The 19,829-nt window shown below is 51.7% G+C and overlaps 8 protein-coding genes across 8 annotated transcripts; 6 read left to right on the forward strand and 2 right to left on the reverse strand.

Annotated features, from left to right (window-relative positions):
* Positions 1-1,226: 1,226 nt before the first annotated feature.
* On the forward strand, positions 1,227-2,936 carry AKAW2_40936S (putative amino acid permease family protein; the record flags this gene model as incomplete). The annotated part of the gene is made up of 2 exons (XM_041689319.1): positions 1,227-1,386; positions 1,480-2,936. 2 exons carry the CDS (start codon positions 1,227-1,229, stop codon positions 2,934-2,936), a joined length of 1,617 nt encoding a protein of 538 aa, XP_041543016.1.
* Positions 2,937-4,694: 1,758 nt separating this feature from the next.
* AKAW2_40937S (putative ABC multidrug transporter) lies at positions 4,695-9,411 on the forward strand (the record flags this gene model as incomplete). The annotated part of the gene is made up of 14 exons (XM_041689320.1): positions 4,695-4,892; positions 4,944-4,988; positions 5,041-5,451; positions 5,505-6,049; positions 6,100-6,605; positions 6,657-7,266; positions 7,316-7,590; positions 7,639-7,814; positions 7,862-7,955; positions 8,002-8,309; positions 8,358-8,564; positions 8,614-8,773; positions 8,820-9,259; positions 9,313-9,411. 14 exons carry the CDS (start codon positions 4,695-4,697, stop codon positions 9,409-9,411), a joined length of 4,074 nt encoding a protein of 1,357 aa, XP_041543017.1.
* A 525-nt stretch (positions 9,412-9,936) lies between these two features.
* AKAW2_40938A (uncharacterized protein) lies at positions 9,937-10,758 on the reverse strand (the record flags this gene model as incomplete). The annotated part of the gene is made up of 1 exon (XM_041689321.1): positions 9,937-10,758. One exon carries the CDS (start codon positions 10,756-10,758, stop codon positions 9,937-9,939), a length of 822 nt encoding a protein of 273 aa, XP_041543018.1.
* Positions 10,759-11,568: 810 nt separating this feature from the next.
* On the forward strand, positions 11,569-12,441 carry AKAW2_40939S (uncharacterized protein; the record flags this gene model as incomplete). Its single annotated transcript, XM_041689322.1, has 1 exon — positions 11,569-12,441. The coding sequence occupies one exon, from the start codon at positions 11,569-11,571 to the stop codon at positions 12,439-12,441; it is 873 nt and encodes a 290-aa protein (XP_041543019.1).
* Positions 12,442-12,673: 232 nt separating this feature from the next.
* AKAW2_40940S (cobalamin-independent methionine synthase II family protein) lies at positions 12,674-13,873 on the forward strand (the record flags this gene model as incomplete). The annotated part of the gene is made up of 1 exon (XM_041689325.1): positions 12,674-13,873. The coding sequence occupies one exon, from the start codon at positions 12,674-12,676 to the stop codon at positions 13,871-13,873; it is 1,200 nt and encodes a 399-aa protein (XP_041543020.1).
* A 416-nt stretch (positions 13,874-14,289) lies between these two features.
* AKAW2_40941S (5'/3'-nucleotidase SurE) lies at positions 14,290-15,255 on the forward strand (the record flags this gene model as incomplete). The annotated part of the gene is made up of 2 exons (XM_041689326.1): positions 14,290-14,467; positions 14,534-15,255. The coding sequence occupies 2 exons, from the start codon at positions 14,290-14,292 to the stop codon at positions 15,253-15,255; spliced, it is 900 nt and encodes a 299-aa protein (XP_041543021.1).
* Positions 15,256-15,824: 569 nt separating this feature from the next.
* Positions 15,825-16,657, forward strand: AKAW2_40942S (NPP1 family protein; the record flags this gene model as incomplete). Its single annotated transcript, XM_041689327.1, has 2 exons — positions 15,825-16,069; positions 16,147-16,657. The coding sequence occupies 2 exons, from the start codon at positions 15,825-15,827 to the stop codon at positions 16,655-16,657; spliced, it is 756 nt and encodes a 251-aa protein (XP_041543022.1).
* A 344-nt stretch (positions 16,658-17,001) lies between these two features.
* Positions 17,002-18,237, reverse strand: AKAW2_40943A (uncharacterized protein; the record flags this gene model as incomplete). Its single annotated transcript, XM_041689328.1, has 1 exon — positions 17,002-18,237. One exon carries the CDS (start codon positions 18,235-18,237, stop codon positions 17,002-17,004), a length of 1,236 nt encoding a protein of 411 aa, XP_041543023.1.
* Between the last annotated feature and the right edge of the window lie 1,592 nt (positions 18,238-19,829).

The following is a 19,829-nucleotide window of genomic DNA, read 5'->3' on the forward strand; positions in this document are numbered from 1 at the left end:
TAGAACAGCTAGCGAGTGTACTCGGCGGATGCCACCATCGAAAACCGATTTCCGTTGTCGGACAGGTCGCCACAGTTAGCGGGTTCTCTTCCAATGTATGACACCTCGATCGACAGCCCAGGCCGCCAACAGGCAGCCGCAGCATAGCACCCCGCATTATCCCCCCTTCTCTTGGATCGGAAGTCGGCTGTAACAAAGTTCGGGCTAGTGGTACCACAACGCCTGCTGGGGTGAACACTGTAGACACCTCTGTAACAACTGCGTCTTTGAATGTGGGTTGTTGAGTCTCAGGGTGAGCGACTGGGATGAGGACAACTCATCATTGAATTCTGATACTGACCATAATATCAAGGATTCGCCACATATCGCATCTTAATTAATCAGGGGGGAGATAATGGTTCGGATGGATCGACAATCAGTGCCCCGGACGCGGTTATCGCCTCCGCATAGACCTGCCCGATTGGGACAGGTGACGGAGAGACTGACGATGATGATCTGGGATCGAATTCCAGGAATGCAGGGACGAGCTGAAACTTCGATGCGGCCTGCGAGTTGATAGACGTAGCTGCCATTTTAAGAGAGCGACTATAGCAGACTGGGAAGATGGTAATTCCTTAAATTGGAGAATGCTTTGAGCACGGCGACCGAAAGGCCGGATAGGACCCATGGCCGTAAGAAGGCGGTGGTCGCCTGAGAGTAAACCGCTGCTATACAATGAGTATACGAGGCAAATATCACGACCGTAGCTTGTCTGAGCGCTGCTCAGAGTCGAGCTCCTCGGTCACTGCAACGAGCCTTTGGATGCCCGAAGCTGCCATCCCCACTTGGGAAGTCCTGCCGAGCCTAAAAAAACCAGCCCCCGCAAAAGTCAAAAGTCAAAGACGGAAAAAAAAATTTCACTTATCGACAACTTATCTATCTTGTCCACTCACGAGCATCTCTTCCATGACCAATTGATCATTAACTTGGTCATTATCATTCTGATAACCATCTTACCTTTCCGAACTAAGCATGCTGGCCTTGTGAGGGGAAGCCCGAGAATCCCCATGCCCTTGCATCCTTAGACTTGTTCATATATGAACCGTCCCCTCAGCACCTAAAGCCAGTTATATGAATTTGCAGAAAATGGACAATTGGGTGCACAACTTGTCCATCGATCTCGTTGCTCTCCCGCTTGGCTGAATTGATTATTTGTGATTGTGCATTTTCATCCATTTTATTTCCGGATGCCGATGGACTTGGAAAACAACGGGCCGATCAAACCGATCCAGTCGGTCGACCAGAGCGTTCAAGATGCTCACGATCTTGCGGCCATGGGCCATGACCAGGCCATGACTCGAAAATTTGACATTTGGAGCATGTTGTCTCTCGCGTTTTGTGTCTTAGGTTAGTCCTGCCCGATCGTCGGAATTTTTCGTGTGCTCTGTGCGCGCTGCATCCACCGGGGCGCCAAGAACGGCAGCTAACCGTTGCGACCAGGCACCTACTCTACTTTCGCACAGGATTTGGATAGCGGCCTCACCAATGGCGGCTCCATAACCATTCTTTGGGGTCTCGTGCTGGTCACGGCCTGCAACCTGTGTGTCGCAGTTTCGCTTGGAGAGCTCACCAGTAGTATGCCGACCGCTCTGGGCCAGGCGTATTGGGTGTTTCGACTTTGGGACACCCCGTTGGGTCGATTCACCTCGTACATGTGCGCATGGATCAACATGTTCGGCTGGTGGACCTTGACCGCGTCCCAGGTTGCTTTCATGGCCGAGTTCCTCCTGGGCATGAAAGTCATGTTCGATAACTCGTGGGGCGGGGCCAGCACTGGGTGGCTAAATTTCGTCGTCTACATTTGCACAGTTCTGGTGTTAACTGTCATCAACCTAGTCGGCTGTAGGAAGGAAAAGGTCCTCCCATGGCTCAACAACTTTGTCGGCATATGGTTTACCGGCCTATTCGTCGTCTTGTCACTTGCGCTGCTCATCTCCGTCGGCGTGAAGAAAGATCTCTCCTTCCAACCAGCGTCTTTCGTCTTTGGAGCTTGGATGAACGAAACCGGTTGGGGAAACGGGGTCGTTTGGTTCACGGGCCTAGTGCAGGCCGCTTATGGTCTTACGGCTTTTGATGCCGTTATTCATATGGTCGAGGAGATTCCCGCCCCGCGTCGCAATGCCCCGAAAGTTATGTGGCTTTCCGTACTCATGGGGGCCATCACTGGTTTTATCTTCATGATGGTCTGCTTGTTTTGCATCCAGGACATCAACGAGGTCATCAACTCTCCAACCGGCCTGCCGTTCATGGAGTTGATGGTGGAGACAGTAGGCCTGGAAGGTGGGGCCACACTCATCGCTTTATTTATCTTTAATGGCCTGGGCCAGGGAATTAGTATCCTAACGACCGCTTCCCGACTAACTTGGGGCTTTGCACGAGATGGTGGCTTACCTTGGAGCGGATACTTCATGCTGGTCGATCCGGTATGGAAGGTTCCGGCACGAGCCCTCTGGTTCCAGGGCTTTTGGATTGCATTGGTCGGAATTCTTTATCTTTTCGCTAACACGGTGCTCGATGCGATCCTGAGTGTTAGTACGATCGCATTGACCATCTCATATGGTCTTCCCATTGCTGCCCTTCTGGTAGTTGGGCGCGATAAGCTTCCACCCGGCCAGTTCCATCTGGGACGGTGGGGGACGCTGATCAATTGGGTCAGCATCATCTACTGCATTATCACGACAGTATTCTTCCTATTCCCCGGGTCCCCGAACCCGTCACCTAGCGATATGAATTATGCGATCGCCGTGTTTGGAGTGATGCTGGTGGTCGCCGTTGGATTCTGGTTCGTACAAGGAAACCGCACGTATTTGAAGACTGAGGATGCCATCGACCAGATGATTCAGGCACAGAGGCTTGAAGTCAACACGGCGACACAGGCGCAAGATAAGAAGAAATAGATCTTTGTATATAGTTTTCTTCGAGAGTTTAATGACTACAATGACCTTCAGTATTCTGTTAGCCGAGATTGCATGCACAGGAAGCAAGTAAGCCAACTGAAACCCACCGGTGAATTGATAAGCTCCAAAAATCGCCCCCCCGGTAGCTTCTAAAATCGAGACAAAACACTGCCACTCAAGGATTACTAGTAAGTGATATGGTAAGATGGTCAATTGCACGTCCTGCGGAGAGAGGAAAGAGTGTAGGTTGATGAGAAAGGCCCGTGACCCAAGTGGACGCGCCCCCCACGTGTTTTGTACCATCACCCCATGTATGGCACCACTCCTCTCTTGCCTATCTCCCTGAACTTAAAAGAATACTTTAATTCCAAGTGACTCTTCAACAACACTAACTCCTCTACCTCACTATAGTTTGATAACGTTTAAATTGCTATTCCCTTAGGTGATTCATGCCATTTAAGTGGAGCAACTACCTGGTCACTAACAAATAACGATGCTCTCACCTTTCACAATCTATTATTCCGAGGAGAAATTTACGATGTCCTCAGTATCCGCGATCAGGATCAACCCAATCGGCAAGAAAAAAAGATCGCTCGACAAATATGACGTGGCTGATGTCTCTGCGGACCTAAAGTGAGAAGTCTCTCCTTACTGCCGTCGGATTTATCACATTCTGCCGGCTGTCTAAACGTGGGATACGGTGGGACATACTGGTCGCCCATCTATTGGTAACGGGCGGAAAAATTCGGATGAAATACCCAGATGTTATAGGTCGAATGGTGGTTCAGTTGATGATGTTGGGATGCCAACCTCACATAGTTGTCATGGTACCATTGAGAACAAACAAGCAACTTGTTGCACTCTGATTACTGATTCAGCTCTGAAACAGGAACAGGAACCGGATGGCTTAAGGGGCCCAGACCAGGTTTGATTAATAGGAACGGGGTTCGATGAGTTCCACAGCCTAAACAGTTCCGAAAGTACCCACCTGCTAGCTGGCTATATCCGAGCCTTACTAGGTTGTTCCTGGCCCTGAGGGTCTGTCCAGATAGCTTATCTGCCAAGAGACAATGACGCAAACTATCTATGCATTACTGCAGCTGGTTTTCGGACACTTTTGCGAGACATCATCTAGAGGTCCAGCGAGGCAAAAGTGTGGTTGCTGTGCTGTGCACCCTGGGATGTGGAATAGACCTAACCATACTGAAATGATCGTGGGGTTGGCCCACCAAAAGCTCAGAAAGAGCACTGAAGACTAATTGCCAGCTGGCTCTTGATTGTCGTCGGTAATCGCGGACAATATTTCCAGACACGACGAATTTTGCAGCCCGCTATTGACGTGATGCTGTACCTCTTGCTGCATCTCTATATCCGGCCCCGTCGATGCCATACCGAAAACATTCTGTTGTGGATCTTATCTTACTTCCCAGCGAATGAGATTTGCGGAAAGAGCTCATGGTGGGGATATCGGTTTTACGGCCTCAAGGTGATTCGGCTATACGGAATTACGGAGGGCGCTTTTTCATTAATCTGTCTCCATATTTGTTTCCTGAGGGAGAAAATATTGGAATATAACAGATTGAACGCCCATGGCTGTGGAAGGCTTACATTTGAGTCCCTGAGCCAAATTGTCATCTAGTTCCTTGGTTTCATGGACTGTGGTCAATAGGTATGCTGACCAGCGGCGTGCGGGATCTACAACGGATATACTGACTGATCGGCCCCGTCTAGTTGTGACAAGTGGAATTACTGCTCAGGATGGACACTTCATCATCCTCAGAGACCGTGGACATTGAGCCCGGAAACTCCTCTATTCCAAAACAGCTGACGCTCACGTGGCGAAATGTTAGCGTGAATGTCACAGCCCCCGATGCCGCCCTAGGCGATACACTATTGTCAGTGGCCGATCCACGGCAAATTTTGGGGTGGTTTAGCAGGAGTCAAAGGCCAAAGAGGGTAGGACTGAGATGATAGCAAGCTCTGACCAATGCTAATAATTTTGACAAGACCATCCTCAAGGACATCTCTGGCCAACTCCGTCCAGGAGAGATGGTAAGAGAAACGAGGTGACCAGAGAGATTGAAAGCTTACTGACTGTACCTAGTTGCTCGTTCTGGGACGTCCAGGTTCAGGGTGTACATCATTCCTTCGCGTAATCTCCAATGATCGCGAAGCTTTCGACGAAGTTGTCGGCGAGACTCGATATGGAAGCATGGACCACAAACAGGCGAAGAAGTACCGGCAGCAGATCATGTTCAACAATGAAGACGATGTGCATTTCCCCACGTTGACCGTTAATCGGACGATGAAATTTGCTCTTCGAAACAAGGTTCCCAGGGAACGACCCGACCATCTGCATGACCGAAAGGACTACGTCCAGGAGAAAAGAGACGGTATTCTAGAATCTCTCGGAATTCCGCACACAAAGAAGACATTGGTTGGTAACGAGTTCATCCGTGGTGTATCTGGTGGTGAGCGGAAGCGTGTCTCCTTGGCAGAAGTGATGGCTGGACAGGTATTGATATTTCTCCCATATACCATGGACAGAATACTTACGATCGATATTAGAGTCCTGTTCAATTCTGGGATAACCCAACTCGCGGTCTGGATTCCAAAACAGCGGTTGAGTTTGCTCGCATGCTGCGACGCGAGGCCAACGAAAACCAGAAGACAATAATGGCTACCATGTACCAAGCTGGAAATGGTATTTACGATGAATTCGACAAGATCCTTGTCCTAGCGGAAGGTCTTGTCACCTATTACGGTCCGCGCGCATTGGCCCGGGGCTACTTCGAAGACATGGGATTCATCTGTCCCAAGGGAGCCAACATTGCCGACTTTTTGACATCGGTTACCGTGGTCACTGAACGGACTGTTGCCCCCGGCATGGAAGAGAAGGTTCCCAACTCGCCCGCTGAGTTCGAGGCTCGTTACCGCCAGAGTGCAATCTACTCTCAGATGATGAACGACATCCAGCCGCCAGAGAAGTTGGTCAACGAGGATGAGAATCTGGCTCTTGCAGTGGCAATGGAGAAGAGAAAGCAGCATGTTCCTCGACCTCAAAGTGTCTATACGACTGGTCTGTGGGATCAGATTCTCAGCTGCACCCTTCGGTAAGATCATTGTCACTCGAAGTATAGCAGCTAAACTGACATTATTAAAGTCAATTCCAGATCCTGGCCGGTGACAAGCTCTCAATCGCCATCAAGGTGGTTTCTGCCATCTTGCAGGCTCTTGTTTGCGGCAGTCTGTTCTACAACCTCAAGCTCGACAGCAGTTCAATTTTCCTGCGTCCTGGTGCTCTCTTCTTCCCCGTTCTTTACTTCCTCCTCGAGACAATGTCTGAAACAACCGGATCGTTCATGGGTCGACCTATCCTTTCCCGGCAGAAGAGGTTTGGCTTCTACCGACCGACAGCTTTTGCTATCGCCAATGCGATCACCGATATCCCTATCGTCTTGGTTCAGGTGTCTTGTTTCTCCTTGATTTTGTACTTCATGAGTGCGATGCAGATGGACGCAGGCCGCTTCTTCACGTACTGGATCATCATTATCGTACAAACGCTGTGCTTCATGCAAATGTTCCGTGCGATTGGTGCCCTGTGCAAACAGTTTGGTAATGCGTCCAAGATGACCGGGTTTCTTTCAACTGTCTTTTTCGTCTACGGAGGTTCGTTTTGTCAGACTTACTTTTTTTTTGGATTTTTACTAATCCAAACAGGATATCTTATTCCTTTTGAGAAAATGCATGTCTGGTTCCGTTGGATATTTTATCTGAACCCGGGTGCATATGCTTTTGAGGCGCTAATGGCTAACGAGTTCACTGGCCTCGAACTTGACTGTGTCGAGCCTGACTATATCCCATATGGGTCGGGCTACCCCAGCGGCTCATCCCCCTACCGCGGCTGCACCGTCAAGGGCAGCAACTCGGAAGGTATTATTGATGGTGCCGCTTACATCAAAGAGCAGTACAATTACACCTATCACCATGTCTGGCGAAGCTTCGGCATTATTATTGGCTTTTGGGCATTCTTCATCTTCCTGACCGCAATTGGATTTGAATTGCGCAATAGCAGCGCCGGATCTTCTGTCCTTCTCTACAAGCGAGGTGCCAAGAGCAAGAAGCCAGACGAGGAGAGCAACGTCTCGGCAAAGTCTGAAGGAACTGTTCTTGCGCAGTCTGGAAAGCAGTCGACGTTTACATGGAGCAACCTTGATTACCACGTTCCTTTCCATGGCCAGAAGAAACAGTTGCTGGACCAGGTGTTTGGATATGTCAAGCCGGGTAACTTGGTAGCATTGATGGGATGCTCTGGTGCGGGAAAGACTACGTAAGTGGTATCAGACGGTGACACAATGATGCAAAGCTGATTGATAAAGATTGCTCGATGTATTGGCTCAGCGCAAGGATAGTGGTGAGATCTACGGATCCATCCTGATCGATGGTCGGCCTCAAGGTATCAGTTTCCAGCGCACCACTGGCTACTGCGAACAGATGGATGTTCATGAAGGTACCGCGACCGTGAGAGAGGCCTTGGTCTTCTCCGCTCTTCTCCGTCAACCTGATAGCGTACCACGCGAAGAGAAGATTGCCTATGTTGATCATATCATTGATCTTTTGGAGCTCGGCGACATCCGGGATGCCCTGATTGGAGGTATGTGACGGCTTCCAACAAATACTTTTTTCGATACTGACATTATAGTTCCCGGGGCTGGCTTGAGCATCGAACAGCGGAAGAGAGTGACACTGGGTGTTGAACTAGTCGCTAAGCCAACGCTTCTTTTCTTGGATGAACCGACCTCCGGTCTTGATGGACAGTCTGCTTACAACATTATCCGGTTCCTGAGAAAGCTGGTCGACAGTGGTCAGGCTGTGCTGGTAAGTCTGTCCATCTTTGCATATTGGCAGCATCTCACATCTTTCAGTGCACCATTCATCAGCCGTCAGCGGTCTTGTTCGATGCTTTTGACTCGCTAGTGCTGCTTGCCAAGGGCGGAAAGATGACCTACTTCGGAGAGAGTAAGTTCATCGCCTGCTTGCCTAGACTCAATCTAACATCCTTCAGCTGGCGAGGAGTCTCACAAAGTGTTGGAATACTTTGCAAAGAACGGGGCACCCTGTCCCCCTGACATGAACCCCGCGGAACACATTGTGGAGGTTATTCAAGGTAATACCGAGAAGCCTATTGATTGGGTTGATGTGTGGAGCCGGTCTGAGGAGCGCGAGCGCGCTCTTGCAGAACTTGAAGCCTTGAACAAGGAGGGCCAATCACATGCCGATTATGTGGAAGACCAAAGCAACTTTGCAACCCCGGTATGGTTTCAGTTCAAGATGGTGCTGCATCGCCTCATGGTTCAGCTATGGCGGTCACCGGTAAGTTTAGATGCTTGTATGACTGGGAACATCAACTAACAAGAACAGGACTACATGTGGAACAAAATCATCCTGCACGTCTTCGCCGCGCTGTTCAGTGGATTCACCTTCTGGAAGATGGGAGATGGAACGTTTGCGCTACAACTTCGACTGTTTGCTATCTTCAACTTCATCTTCGTTGCCCCAGGATGTATCAACCAGATGCAGCCGTTCTTCCTGCACAATCGCGATATCTTTGAGACTCGAGAGAAGAAGGCAAGTCCTGCGAGCAGTACCATCATCAACCCTCGCTAACCGAATCCAGTCCAAAACTTATCACTGGATCGCTTTCATCGGTGCTCAAGCAGTTTCGGAAATCCCCTACCTGATTATCTGCGCCACGCTCTACTTCGCATGCTGGTACTTTGTTGCCGGATTGCCCGTTGATGCGTACATCTCCGGCCACATGTACTTGCAGATGATTTGTACGTACACTTCCTTTGCAGAACCGAGCGGAACTGACCAATATAGTCTACGAATTCCTGTACACTTCGATCGGACAGGCTATTGCGGCCTACGCCCCCAACGAATACTTCGCCGCCATCATGAACCCCATCCTCATCGGCGCGGGCATGATCGCTTTCTGTGGTGTCGTTGTGCCCTACGAGAGTATCACCCCATTCTGGCGGTACTGGATGTACTACCTGGACCCCTTCACCTACCTGGTGGGAGGTCTTCTGGGTGAGGTGCTTTGGGATGTCAAGGTGCAATGTGAGCCTTCGGAGTTTATTCAGTTCAACGCCCCGTCCGGACAAACGTGTGGTCAGTACATGGCCGAGTTCATCTCCGAGCAGACGGGCTACCTCCTGGACGCGAATGCCACCGACACTTGCTCGTTCTGCCAGTACTCGATGGGTTCGGACTATGCCAAGACCTTCAACTTGAAGGAGAAGTACTATTCGTGGAGAGATGTAAGTGTAACACTGGCAAGAGATGAGACTAAATGCTAATCGATACATTACAGACTGGAATTACAGCGTTGTTCTGTATTACGTCGTACGGACTCGTGTTCTTGATGATGAAGTTGCGGAGCAAGAAGACGAAGAGTGCACGGTCGGAGTAGACCGCAAGATAGGAGGTTCCGATGTAAATAGGGGGAGGGGGGCATTGAAGGGAAGAGCTAGACATGCATTATTTGGGTACATAGATATTAGATGATATACCGACTGGCTGCAGTCACATAGATACTATTTGTTATATTAGAGTTTAATACAGCATCACATGATTTATTTCTATCACATCTTTTCCTATCAGGCCTGATTTTGGTGGCTGGCACAAGTGGTAGTATGGCTTTATGAAGTAGGAAAGGCAGTGTGAGCGCGAAAAATAAATGTATTGGAATGAGCAGACTAAAAGGCAAAGTAACTAGGCTTGTCCCGAATGCTAGAGTTTCATCGGAATTGTCTGAAGAACCAACACCAATCTGAAGATCATCATGTGTCTCCTCCTCTCTAAACTTTGATATTATACAAAGTATATAGGCATAACACAAGTATATAATCAAACCACCAAACAAAAATTCCAAACCAAAACCCAGGGTATATATATAACCAAACCAAAAACTCCAAAACCATAAAAAAAGCATCCATCAAAACCTAAACCTCGGCGTATCGACCTGCGATCTCACATACGCGACATCCACCAACCTACCCAAAATAACATACTCCAACTTCAACTTAATACTATAAACCAAAGCCTTGAACGTCACCTGGAACGTAAAAAACCCGGCATACTGAATCCCCACGACCGACAAATCCAAGACAATAATCACCACATTCACCAGCAACAACTGCACCAATACACTCCTGGACAACTCCCCACTATCCATGCGCAACATCCTCGCCGTCTCGCGTATATACAGCCCCGAGAGCAACAGCTCCTGCGCACAGAACCATACCAACTGTATGCGCTCCATGATCCCAAAGGCAACATTCACAGGCTGAGAATCCGGCATCGCATTAACCGCCAGTTCCAGCCCCTCGCTCGAGCAATGTAGTAGCACCCCGTCGAAGATAATCAGGTAGAGGAGGCCGCGCAGGAGTTTCTTCTGATGTAGCACGAGGTGCAGCCGGGACCAGAGAACGAGGGATTGTCCCGTGACCATGCCGGCCCAGCCGACGCCGACTATGGAGATCTCGAGGAAGTAGTTGGTGAAAGTCAGACCGAACATTTTGAGCAGGTAGCCGAGGCTGAAGGGGATGATGGAGAGGGAGGCGATCAGGAGGGACCAGAAGTAGGTGCCGGTGTAGCGTTTGAAGGTGTTGAGGCAGAGGATGACCAGCTCGATGGCATTGCACCATGAGAGGGCGATGAGGATAGGGAAGACATATTCTTCGACGGTGGTGTTGAGATGTCGGGTTAGGCCGGTGGGGGATTGGGTTGCCGCGTCGTCAAGGGTGAAATGGGGCATTAATGGGAGGCATTGATGGGGAGGGAAAGAAAGGTAGTGGAGGTTATCAGTTATCGATCGATGGAAGGGAGGCGATGAGGTAGGTGGTGGTGGTGGTGATGATGAAGGAGATAGGGAGGGTTACACAGCACAGCATAGCAAGTTAACTTTTGTTGCAATGGCAATCAGCAGTGAGGCGAAGTTGGTAATCATAGAGTTCGTCGCAAAGTTGTGGCACCCGATCTGGCAGGCAGAAGGAACGGCTGTGATTTGATCGAGAACGGCCAATTGCGTCATGGATGTCGGCAGTTATGGCAGTTCTCTTGTGCTTATTGGTTGGAGATACAGGGATTGCGGATAAGACAGCCAATAGAAGTGAACGGTGACTGCTAATCTCTCCTTATTTTGACTAGCTGCGTCGGTTAAATGGAAGGTGGTCATTGGTGGAGCAATCTAGTCGGAACGGTTCTGCCCGATAAGGCAACCCCTGATATTCGGTCATTAGTATTCTTGACGGTCCCCGTATTTTTGGGGATGGGTTTGTCTTGTTTGTTTTGTTTGGTCAGGGACACGTCGCGTGCTCACTTGGGATAGCTCTTTCCTTACTGCCTGCAGACGCGACAGCCATGGCCATGCTGCGGCAAGTATAAGGCTGAGATTGCCGACAGCTGCATCGGCGGCTACTGCCTCTCATAGCAACCGCAGCTAATCACGTACGGAGCTCTTCCCCGCCATTACCTCAATGGAGCTGGGGACAAACAATCATCCTTCCTCACCGGTTCTGCTGCCTCTCAAACTTCCGCCCCCGACGTGTCAGCACGACTGACAATTATGCTTCCCACTAAGAGCTTGGATTTGACCGGGCGGAAGCCTCTGTATCGCCTCTCCGCTACTCCGGCGCCTCCTACCACTCCACATGCTCCGAATACAAAGCCCGTGGCCCAAACCCCGACACATCCTCCGGCACCGCAGTACCAGCCCTGGCAGCAAACGCCTCCCCACCCTTATCCAGCCCCGTCACCCCATGAACAACCTCCGCAGGTCCTCTCCCCTTATAGCGAAGCCACGCATGGAACCGACATGCAGGCTGCGCGACGGCGCGGACGGATGCTATTCGAAAATGAGCTCATCATCCTCTTCAAAGGCTGTATCGAGCGAAAGGATATGTACCTGACCAACCCGAACCGAAGCGTATTCTGGGACAACGTGGCTGGGTATATGAACAGCTTCACGGGTCGAAACTTCTCGCCCCCATCCTACCAGCAGATCGTGACGGACCGAAGTATTGAGCGTCGGATGCATCGACGCGACATCGCGACTGGAAAGGTCCACGCGGAGCCACCCAACGCCCTCACGACTGTGATCGATCAATGGATTGCGATGGAGGATGAGATACTGAAACAAACGAGCGAGAACGAGGTTTCGTCGCTTAAACGGCCCGCACCGGACGATCCTAGTACGCAGGATCTCAACCAAGCTAAGCGTTTGCGACCGCCGACTGCGGATACACCCCAGATCACCCCTTCCAGTCCTTCTCAGGCGCGCCGAGAAGTGGATGGGAACAGTCTGGCCCGGGCTTTGGTGCAAGAAGTCCGAGATCTACGACGGGAGGTGGGAGAAGTCCATCGGAAACTGGACTTGGTTTTGGAGGCACTCAAGGTGGTTAAAGAGAAACCGGATAACGTGGAATCAGACAAAAAATGATCCTGTGTGGGGTTGTTGTTGTTGTCTTGTTGAGCTCGGACAAAACTGCCATTTGAGGGAGTGAGAGGCATTGAAGGTGGGCTGCTCGGTCGGTCGTTGCGAACAGCCGAGACCGCTCAGCCCCTCCTTCCCCGCATTGAATAAGAATTTGAGGCTATTTAACTGAGCTTGACAGAAGGGATCTGTATGGGAATGATTGCCTCAATTCTCATCGGCAACGCATTCAGCTATCATGGCTCCTACATTCCGCGCAGAACAAATCGGGTCGTTGATGCGGCCCGAGGAGCTGTTGGCTGCCCGTAACGCCGCCGGACTGGGGCACATCTACACCCGAACCAACGTGCCGGAAGATGTGCAGCAGGTGACAAAACAGGCGATCGCCAAGGTGGTGGAACAGCAGCAGGCGCACAAGGTGCGCCCTATCATGACCGGAGAGTTTGAGCGGCCCATCTTCTATGCCGGATTTTTTGAGAACCTGGAGGGTTTCGAGTTGACCAAGGTCCCCATTCCTGCAGGCTACCGGACGGGGCTTCCGACCGTGCAGACGCTCGAGAAGCTGGGCATCAAGGAACGGGATGCCTGCGTGGCTGTGGGTAAGATCCAGCACGTGCGCAGCCCGTACCTGGCCGACTGGGAGCACCTGCGGAGTCTGGTGCCACAGGAACAGTGGAAGGAGTGCAAGATGAGCATGCCATCTATCACTTGGCAGCACCAACATTTGCGCGCAGGGGCCGCCTTCACGGCGTCTAGTCCGTACACGACCGACAAAGAGTACTTTGCAGACCTTGCAAGGGCCTTTGCACGGGAGTACCGGGTCCTTTACGACGCGGGATTGCGCTCCATTCAGGTTGACGATCCGGCCATGACATTCTTTGTCACGGACGAGATGCGATCGGGGTGTCTGGCGGATGGGATTGACCCGGATGAACTGCTGGACTTGTATATTTGGGCGCACAACGAAAGTCTCCGGGGCCGACCCGCAGATCTTCATGTCGGAGTGCACCTCTGTCGAGGCAATATGCCCGGGTCAACGCACGTACTCAGCGGGTCGTATGAGCGGATTGCGCGACGCATGTTTACTAAGCTCGACTACGACACGTTCTACCTGGAGTATGACACGGAGCGCGCAGGAGACTTCCAGCCGCTGCGGCATTTGCCGGTGGGCAAGAACGTGGTGCTGGGAGTGGTGTCGACGAAGGCACCGGAATTGGAGACGGTAGAGGAGCTGCAGGCGCGAGTGTATGAAGCGGCGGATGTGATTGCACAGGGGCAAGGCCGGAGTCGGCAAGAGGTGCTCGATAGCTCGCTTGGAGTGAGTCCGCAGTGTGGTTTCTCGAGTGTGAGCTATGGTCGGGGAATAGGAATGACGGAAGAGCACATGTGGGAGAAGTTGCAGTTGGTGCAGAAAGTGGCCGAGCGGGTGTGGCAGTAATCTGGGATAGTGTGTATGCACTTCACTATATTCAAATGTACCGGATACGGATACTATTTAGTGTTGAAGACTGCGTGGCCGTCAGGCACAGCAGATTACATGACCCACAATTGCTGTCAAGTACCATGGCATGCTGACCTGCACGTGGCTGAATTGTTGGGTTCCGGATATCCGTGATGATCCTTAACCAATTTATTCTTTTGCATAAATGCGGGATTTTGGGTGGATGAACTCCCGCACGGCAACTCTTTCCAGCCGAGCTTGAACTGAATCTGACCAGTCAGTCTGCCGTCTATTAATTTGACTCGAGTCTATATAGCTGGGGCCCGGCACGAGCTCCTTATCCATTTACTAGTAGTAGTACTAATAGTACCTCTCCCTCACTTTACCCGCCAATCAAGCCTTCCCTTCCCACCATGCACTTCCCCCTGGCAGCCCTGACTCTGTTTCCCCTCGCCACCCACGCCATTAACATCCTCTCCTCCAACGACGATGGCTGGGCCGAGCTCAACATTCGCACTTTGTACGATGCGCTCACTGCCGCCGACCACTCGGTGGTAATATCCGCTCCTGCAGAGAACGAAAGCGGATCTGGTACTTTCTATACCTAACACCTTGCCTTACCATCACTTCAACGAATTAAAAAGCTGATTCATACAGGTTCCAACGACGCAACACCCACTCCCCTAACCTCTCCCTGCGAATTTGACTCCTGTCCCAGCGGCAGTCCCGCCGTCGGCCATAATGCCACCCAACCACGCTTCAACTACGTCAACAGCTACCCAGCGACCTCCATGAAATATGGTCTCAACAACCTCTCCTCCACCTACTTCTCCGGTGCTCCCGACCTTGCCGTCGCCGGTCCCAACGTAGGCGCTAACCTCGGCCTCGCCGTCTTCTTCTCCGGCACCGCTGGGGCAACTACCTACGCCGCCAACCAAGGCATTCCCGCGATTGCTTTCTCCGGCTACACTGGCTCCCAGATCGCCTGGAATGTGAGCAGCGTTCCCACGTACAGCACCGTATATGCGCAGCTGGCGACAAAGCTGGTAGATGAGTTGGTGGAGTCCGGAACGCCGTATTTGCCCACAGGCGTGTGGTTGAATGTGAACTTTGGGGCTGTGAGTGATGATAGTTGTACGAGTGCGGATGATTTCAGCTTTGTATTGTCGAGAATTTTTACGGCGATTCCATTGATCACGGCAGATGATGTGGAAACCTGTAATAGTACGAGGTTGCCCACCGAGTTGGACGTTATGCTGCACAGTGGATGCTGGGCGAGCGTGTCGGTGGGTATGGCGGGAGATAAGCTGGATGCGAACGCGACAGTGCAAGGCGTGGTATTGGAGAAGCTGGGGGGATTGTTGACTTGTTTGGATTAATTCCACTATTTCCAGAGGTGGATTGTAAATAGCACTACGTAGGACTTAGTATATAGTCAGTATAGTATAATAGGCAGAGTAGCATGTGCAGCCCTATATCCGCGTTTACGCCTGCAGGATGCGTGGTCCGAACACATGCCATTATTGGTTGAAAATACGCCCTCCGACATTCCGTGTCTATATGTTAATATGCGCCACTATTAATCTATTCGACTTGGTATTCCCCTCACTGCCCTGAAACCACACGTTCCTGCCGAACATTCTCCGTTCCAACATCCTCCGTGCCTGTCAGCATTATCACCCAGATACGCGCATCCAGCTGATCCTGCACAGGAATAGGCATAACCCCCGAGCAGCAACCACATGCTCGAGATACTCTCCCGTCTGCCTTCTCTATTGCCCCACCCGCTACCGTTCCTTCTCTGCAGATCTGAAGATACTTGCCTATAGTAGAGATGGACATAAAAGGAGCTCCCCCTCATCCTTTTTCTTCCCCTCATTATACCATCATTCTCAAACAATCAAAGCAAGTCACAAATAAGTGAAAAAGAAAGGTGAAAATTAGCACAATGTCCCTCCGCACCCTCCTCCTCGCCGCATCCACCCTCTCTGCCACAACATCAGCAGCAGCAGTAACAGCAAGCAAGCACCGTCTGCACGCGCGCGACTGGATCGCCAGCGATGAAATCGTCGGCTTCAACCAGACCGTCCCGGACAATTCCACCGGCGACCTCTACCTCGCCTACCAGCCCTACCTGAAGGTCGTGAACGGATGCGTCCCCTTCCCGGGTGTTGACGCCGAAGGTAATACCGAGTATGTCCACCCTCCCAGCTACCTACCACCTTATATCCCAACCAAATCTCCTCCTAATGTCTGAATAACAATGATAGTGCCGGCCTAGCCCCCACCGGCGCCAGCGACGGCGACTGCAGCTCCAACACAGGCCAAATCTACGTGCGCAGCAACATCTCCTCCTCCAGCACGACTAGTGAATACCCAACAGCATTACTATACAGCTGGTACATGCCCAAAGACGAACCCAGCGACGGTCTGGGCCACCGCCACGACTGGGAGGGCGTTATCATCTACCTTTCTGATTCTACTACCGTCTCCGCGGATAATATCCTGGCTGTGTGCCCGTCCGCGCATGGCGGGTGGGATTGCTCCACCGATGGGTATACGCTTGATGGTACGAAGGCGTTGATTAAGTATGAGAGTATCTGGCCGTTGGATCATAGTTGTGGGTTGACGGATGTGGTGGGCGGGACGCAGCCGCTTGTTGCCTGGGAGAGCTTGACCACTGCGGCGAGGGATGCCTTGCAGACGGCGGATTTTGATAAGGCCATTGTGCCGTTCAAGGATAGTACTTTTGATGAGAATTTGGCGAAGGCTACTTATTGATTAGTTACTAGGAGTTATGATGAGAGGAGGGGGAAGGGGTGGATGTATATAGTTGGATGAGTAGGGTTGTGGGTAGTATATATTGAACTTTTTTTATGTCAGATGATAGTCAGTCACTGTGATGAGTATTTGTCGAATTTAACGAGTGACTTGATGTAAAGAGAGGATCTACTTACGTAAAGGGTTCGTAGAAAATAGCTAGTGGATTTAAATCTCTACTAGGTTACTGTTTATGTTTATTCTGGGAGAATATGAGGCAAGTCAATTTATTTAATACACTAAACAGCATAGACTAGCTATGACTGACAAGAGTAGAACTATAAGAGTAGTTAAGTAAGAGCTACTTAAGCACTAGCAATGCACTGGTAGTAGTAAGGGTTGTAAGAGTGGCAGCTAGATCCGCTAGCACACTGAGTAGCACCAGTCCAGTTGATACCACCGCACTGGCCGTACAAAGACTGGCTACCGGAGCTACCGGAAGCAGCAGAGCTGACAGCCGGAGCAGGGGTGATGGTCGACTGAGCAGGCTCGGGCTGGACCGAGGTAGTGGGCTGCACAGCCTGGGGGGTGTTGGTGAAGGTCAACAGGGTAGTCCAAGAGGAGGGGACCTGCACGGGGATCTGAGTGTAGGCGGAGGAGCTGGAGCTGGGGGCAGCAGGGGCAGGGGCACTGCTGGACTGGGCGACCTGGGTGTTGGTGTCAACGCTGGTCACGGCAGCAGCGCTGGTAGCGGCGGCAGCGGTGGAGGAAGCGGAAGCAACGGCGCTGGCGCTGCCAACGACGGCTGTGCCGGTGGAGGTGATGGCGGAGGTAGTCTGGGTGATGGAGACGGCGCCGCTGTAGGCAGTAGGGCCGGGCACAGTGTAAGTGGTCAGGGTGGAGTAGATGTTGACGAGGATGCCATTCTCAGTGGCAGTGTAGAGCTCGGTACCCTTGACACCGGAGGGAGTGGCAGTACCGGTACCGGTGACCTGGAGGTTGAAGCACTGGGGGTAGTTCTGGGCGCCGTCCTCCTCCTCAGCGCCGTGGAGAGCGATGAGCTCGTGACGGAGGACGTAGTTGCCGGCGGCGATGGAGGGAGGGATCTCGACCATCCAGCTGTTGTTGTTGTTGATCAGCTGGTCGGTACCCCAGGTGCCGGGGACCTCGGAGTCGCTGACGAGACCGACGCCGTCGATCTTGAAGAACTCCAGGTCGGTCTTGTCGACGGTCTCGCAGCTGCCGTCGCAGCGAGCCAGGTAGTCCAGGACGGGGCCGTGGTGGGAGTCGGGCCAGGCGGTCCACTGGATGTTGATCTTCTCACCGGCACCGACGACAACGTGGGCCTGGGCGTTGGTGGCGTTCTCGTGGCAGATGATGTTAGGGTCGCGGTAGGCATCAGGCGAGATGAAGCCGTTGCCGGTGTTGGGGGTCGTCCAGGCGGCGACCTTCGGGGGGTCGGACTCGTAGGGGAAGACGCTGATGTCGAAACCCTCGTAGTAGACACCGTCGACGACGAGGTTGGTGACGTGACCGTGGGCAGCGACCTGGGTGGCCGACAGAAGGGCCGCGAGAAGGGAGGCAGACTGAGCTTGACGCATGATTGCTAGTGTGGTTTGGAGAAGAAGGAAAAGTTGGTAGAGAATGTAATGTAATGGAATGTAGAGTTGTAAAGAGTGAGCGCGCAGCGCAAAGAGTGTGAAAGCCTCAATCAATGAAGCGGAAAGCAACGAAGGGAATGATGGAAGAGAAGACTTGCTTGAGGAGGAAAAGAAAAAACGGCATCATGGTCGAGGAGCAGCATGGCTTTTAAGTCTTCGAGTCGCCCTGTCAATATTCGGCGATGCTTTACCTGCGTCACATCTCAAACCACCGCTGGAGCCATGACACCCACCCAGGAGTCTGGTCTAACCACCGCCCTAGATAGCGGGTCCGAACTGGGCCCTTGAGAAGCGCCGTAGCAATTAAGGTGAGGGCAAACGGCGGTAGGGCAGGGGCAAGTGTTCCAGATCCGTCTGATGTTAAGGCTATTGCCCGACTAGGGTCTTGGCTGTCGGAGAGTTTCCACTTTTGCCTCACAACAACCTTCTGTCACTTTCTGTCGAGCATGTTCTTGTCCGTTTCACTCACAGTTTGCTTATCATGAAGAAGCTTTTCTCAATTAACAGCTCAAGAACAGTTGTTCAACTGGCAAACGAACGCTGAGAGTGTGGTTAAAAATAGTAGCAGATGCCCGCCGCCCACTGCGGATCCGGCACTAGCCACCGAAGAACTAGTGTATCCCTAACTGGATGATAGCTCATCGGATAAATGCTGGTCCAGACTCATATAAATTAAGTCTGCCCTGACTGGTCGTCCCCACCAATTACACCCCTTGATGCTGAATAACCGCCGTTCCTGCAGCACTCAGTCCCTGCCAATTTTCCACAGACGCCCGCCACCACATTCGGGAGCGAAATCTCTGAGTTCTCCAATGACAACCAGTAGTGGGACCATCGTCTTGCTTGGATGATAGCATAGATGGAGCGCATTCGTCAGCAAAGGCCTGTTGCCTCGCCGAGTTTGGTCGCGCTTTGACCGGTCAGGGTCCACGTCGGAGTCTGCTCCGTGGAAGCACAGCTGTGTACCGAGTACCCTGAACTAATCTCCAGTCCCTGGTCGCAGAGGTGCATACCAATTGTGCCATCACTATAGCATACCTACGCAACTTCAACTACAGTATGATACGACACTGCAACACCAAGACCGTGCGACTACCAAGCAACTTTAAGATCATTAAACAATTAACCTTAAGTGAGACACAACGGTAACGTTGAATGACTCGCCATGGTAGTGAGCCCTTGGCAAACCGGATCGAGTGTGGGCCCTGAAACATACCTGTTTATTAAAGGCGGCCGCAGCGTCAACATATATCCTCTGCACAGCCTGCTTTCCTAAAGTAGCCCTGGTCGGCAGGGCAGTTCCGGTCCTGAGTCAGCGGGACTGCGCGGAATTAAACTAAGATGTGTCGTGTGTAAGGCTGTATTTTGCTAGATTTGCTGGCATTGGATGTTCGGGTCGGATATAAGGGTATATTGCAGGGGCTCTGGCAAGTCTCGGAGGGGGATCTGACCTCGCTCGAGGGCAGTTATTGGCTGTCGCATGCATCATCAGTATTCCAAGGAGCATTTAAGCGCCGATATTTACGACTGAT

Source organism: Aspergillus luchuensis, chromosome 4, assembly GCF_016861625.1.
Source record: "Aspergillus luchuensis IFO 4308 DNA, chromosome 4, nearly complete sequence".
Lineage (NCBI taxonomy): Eukaryota > Fungi > Ascomycota > Eurotiomycetes > Eurotiales > Aspergillaceae > Aspergillus > Aspergillus luchuensis.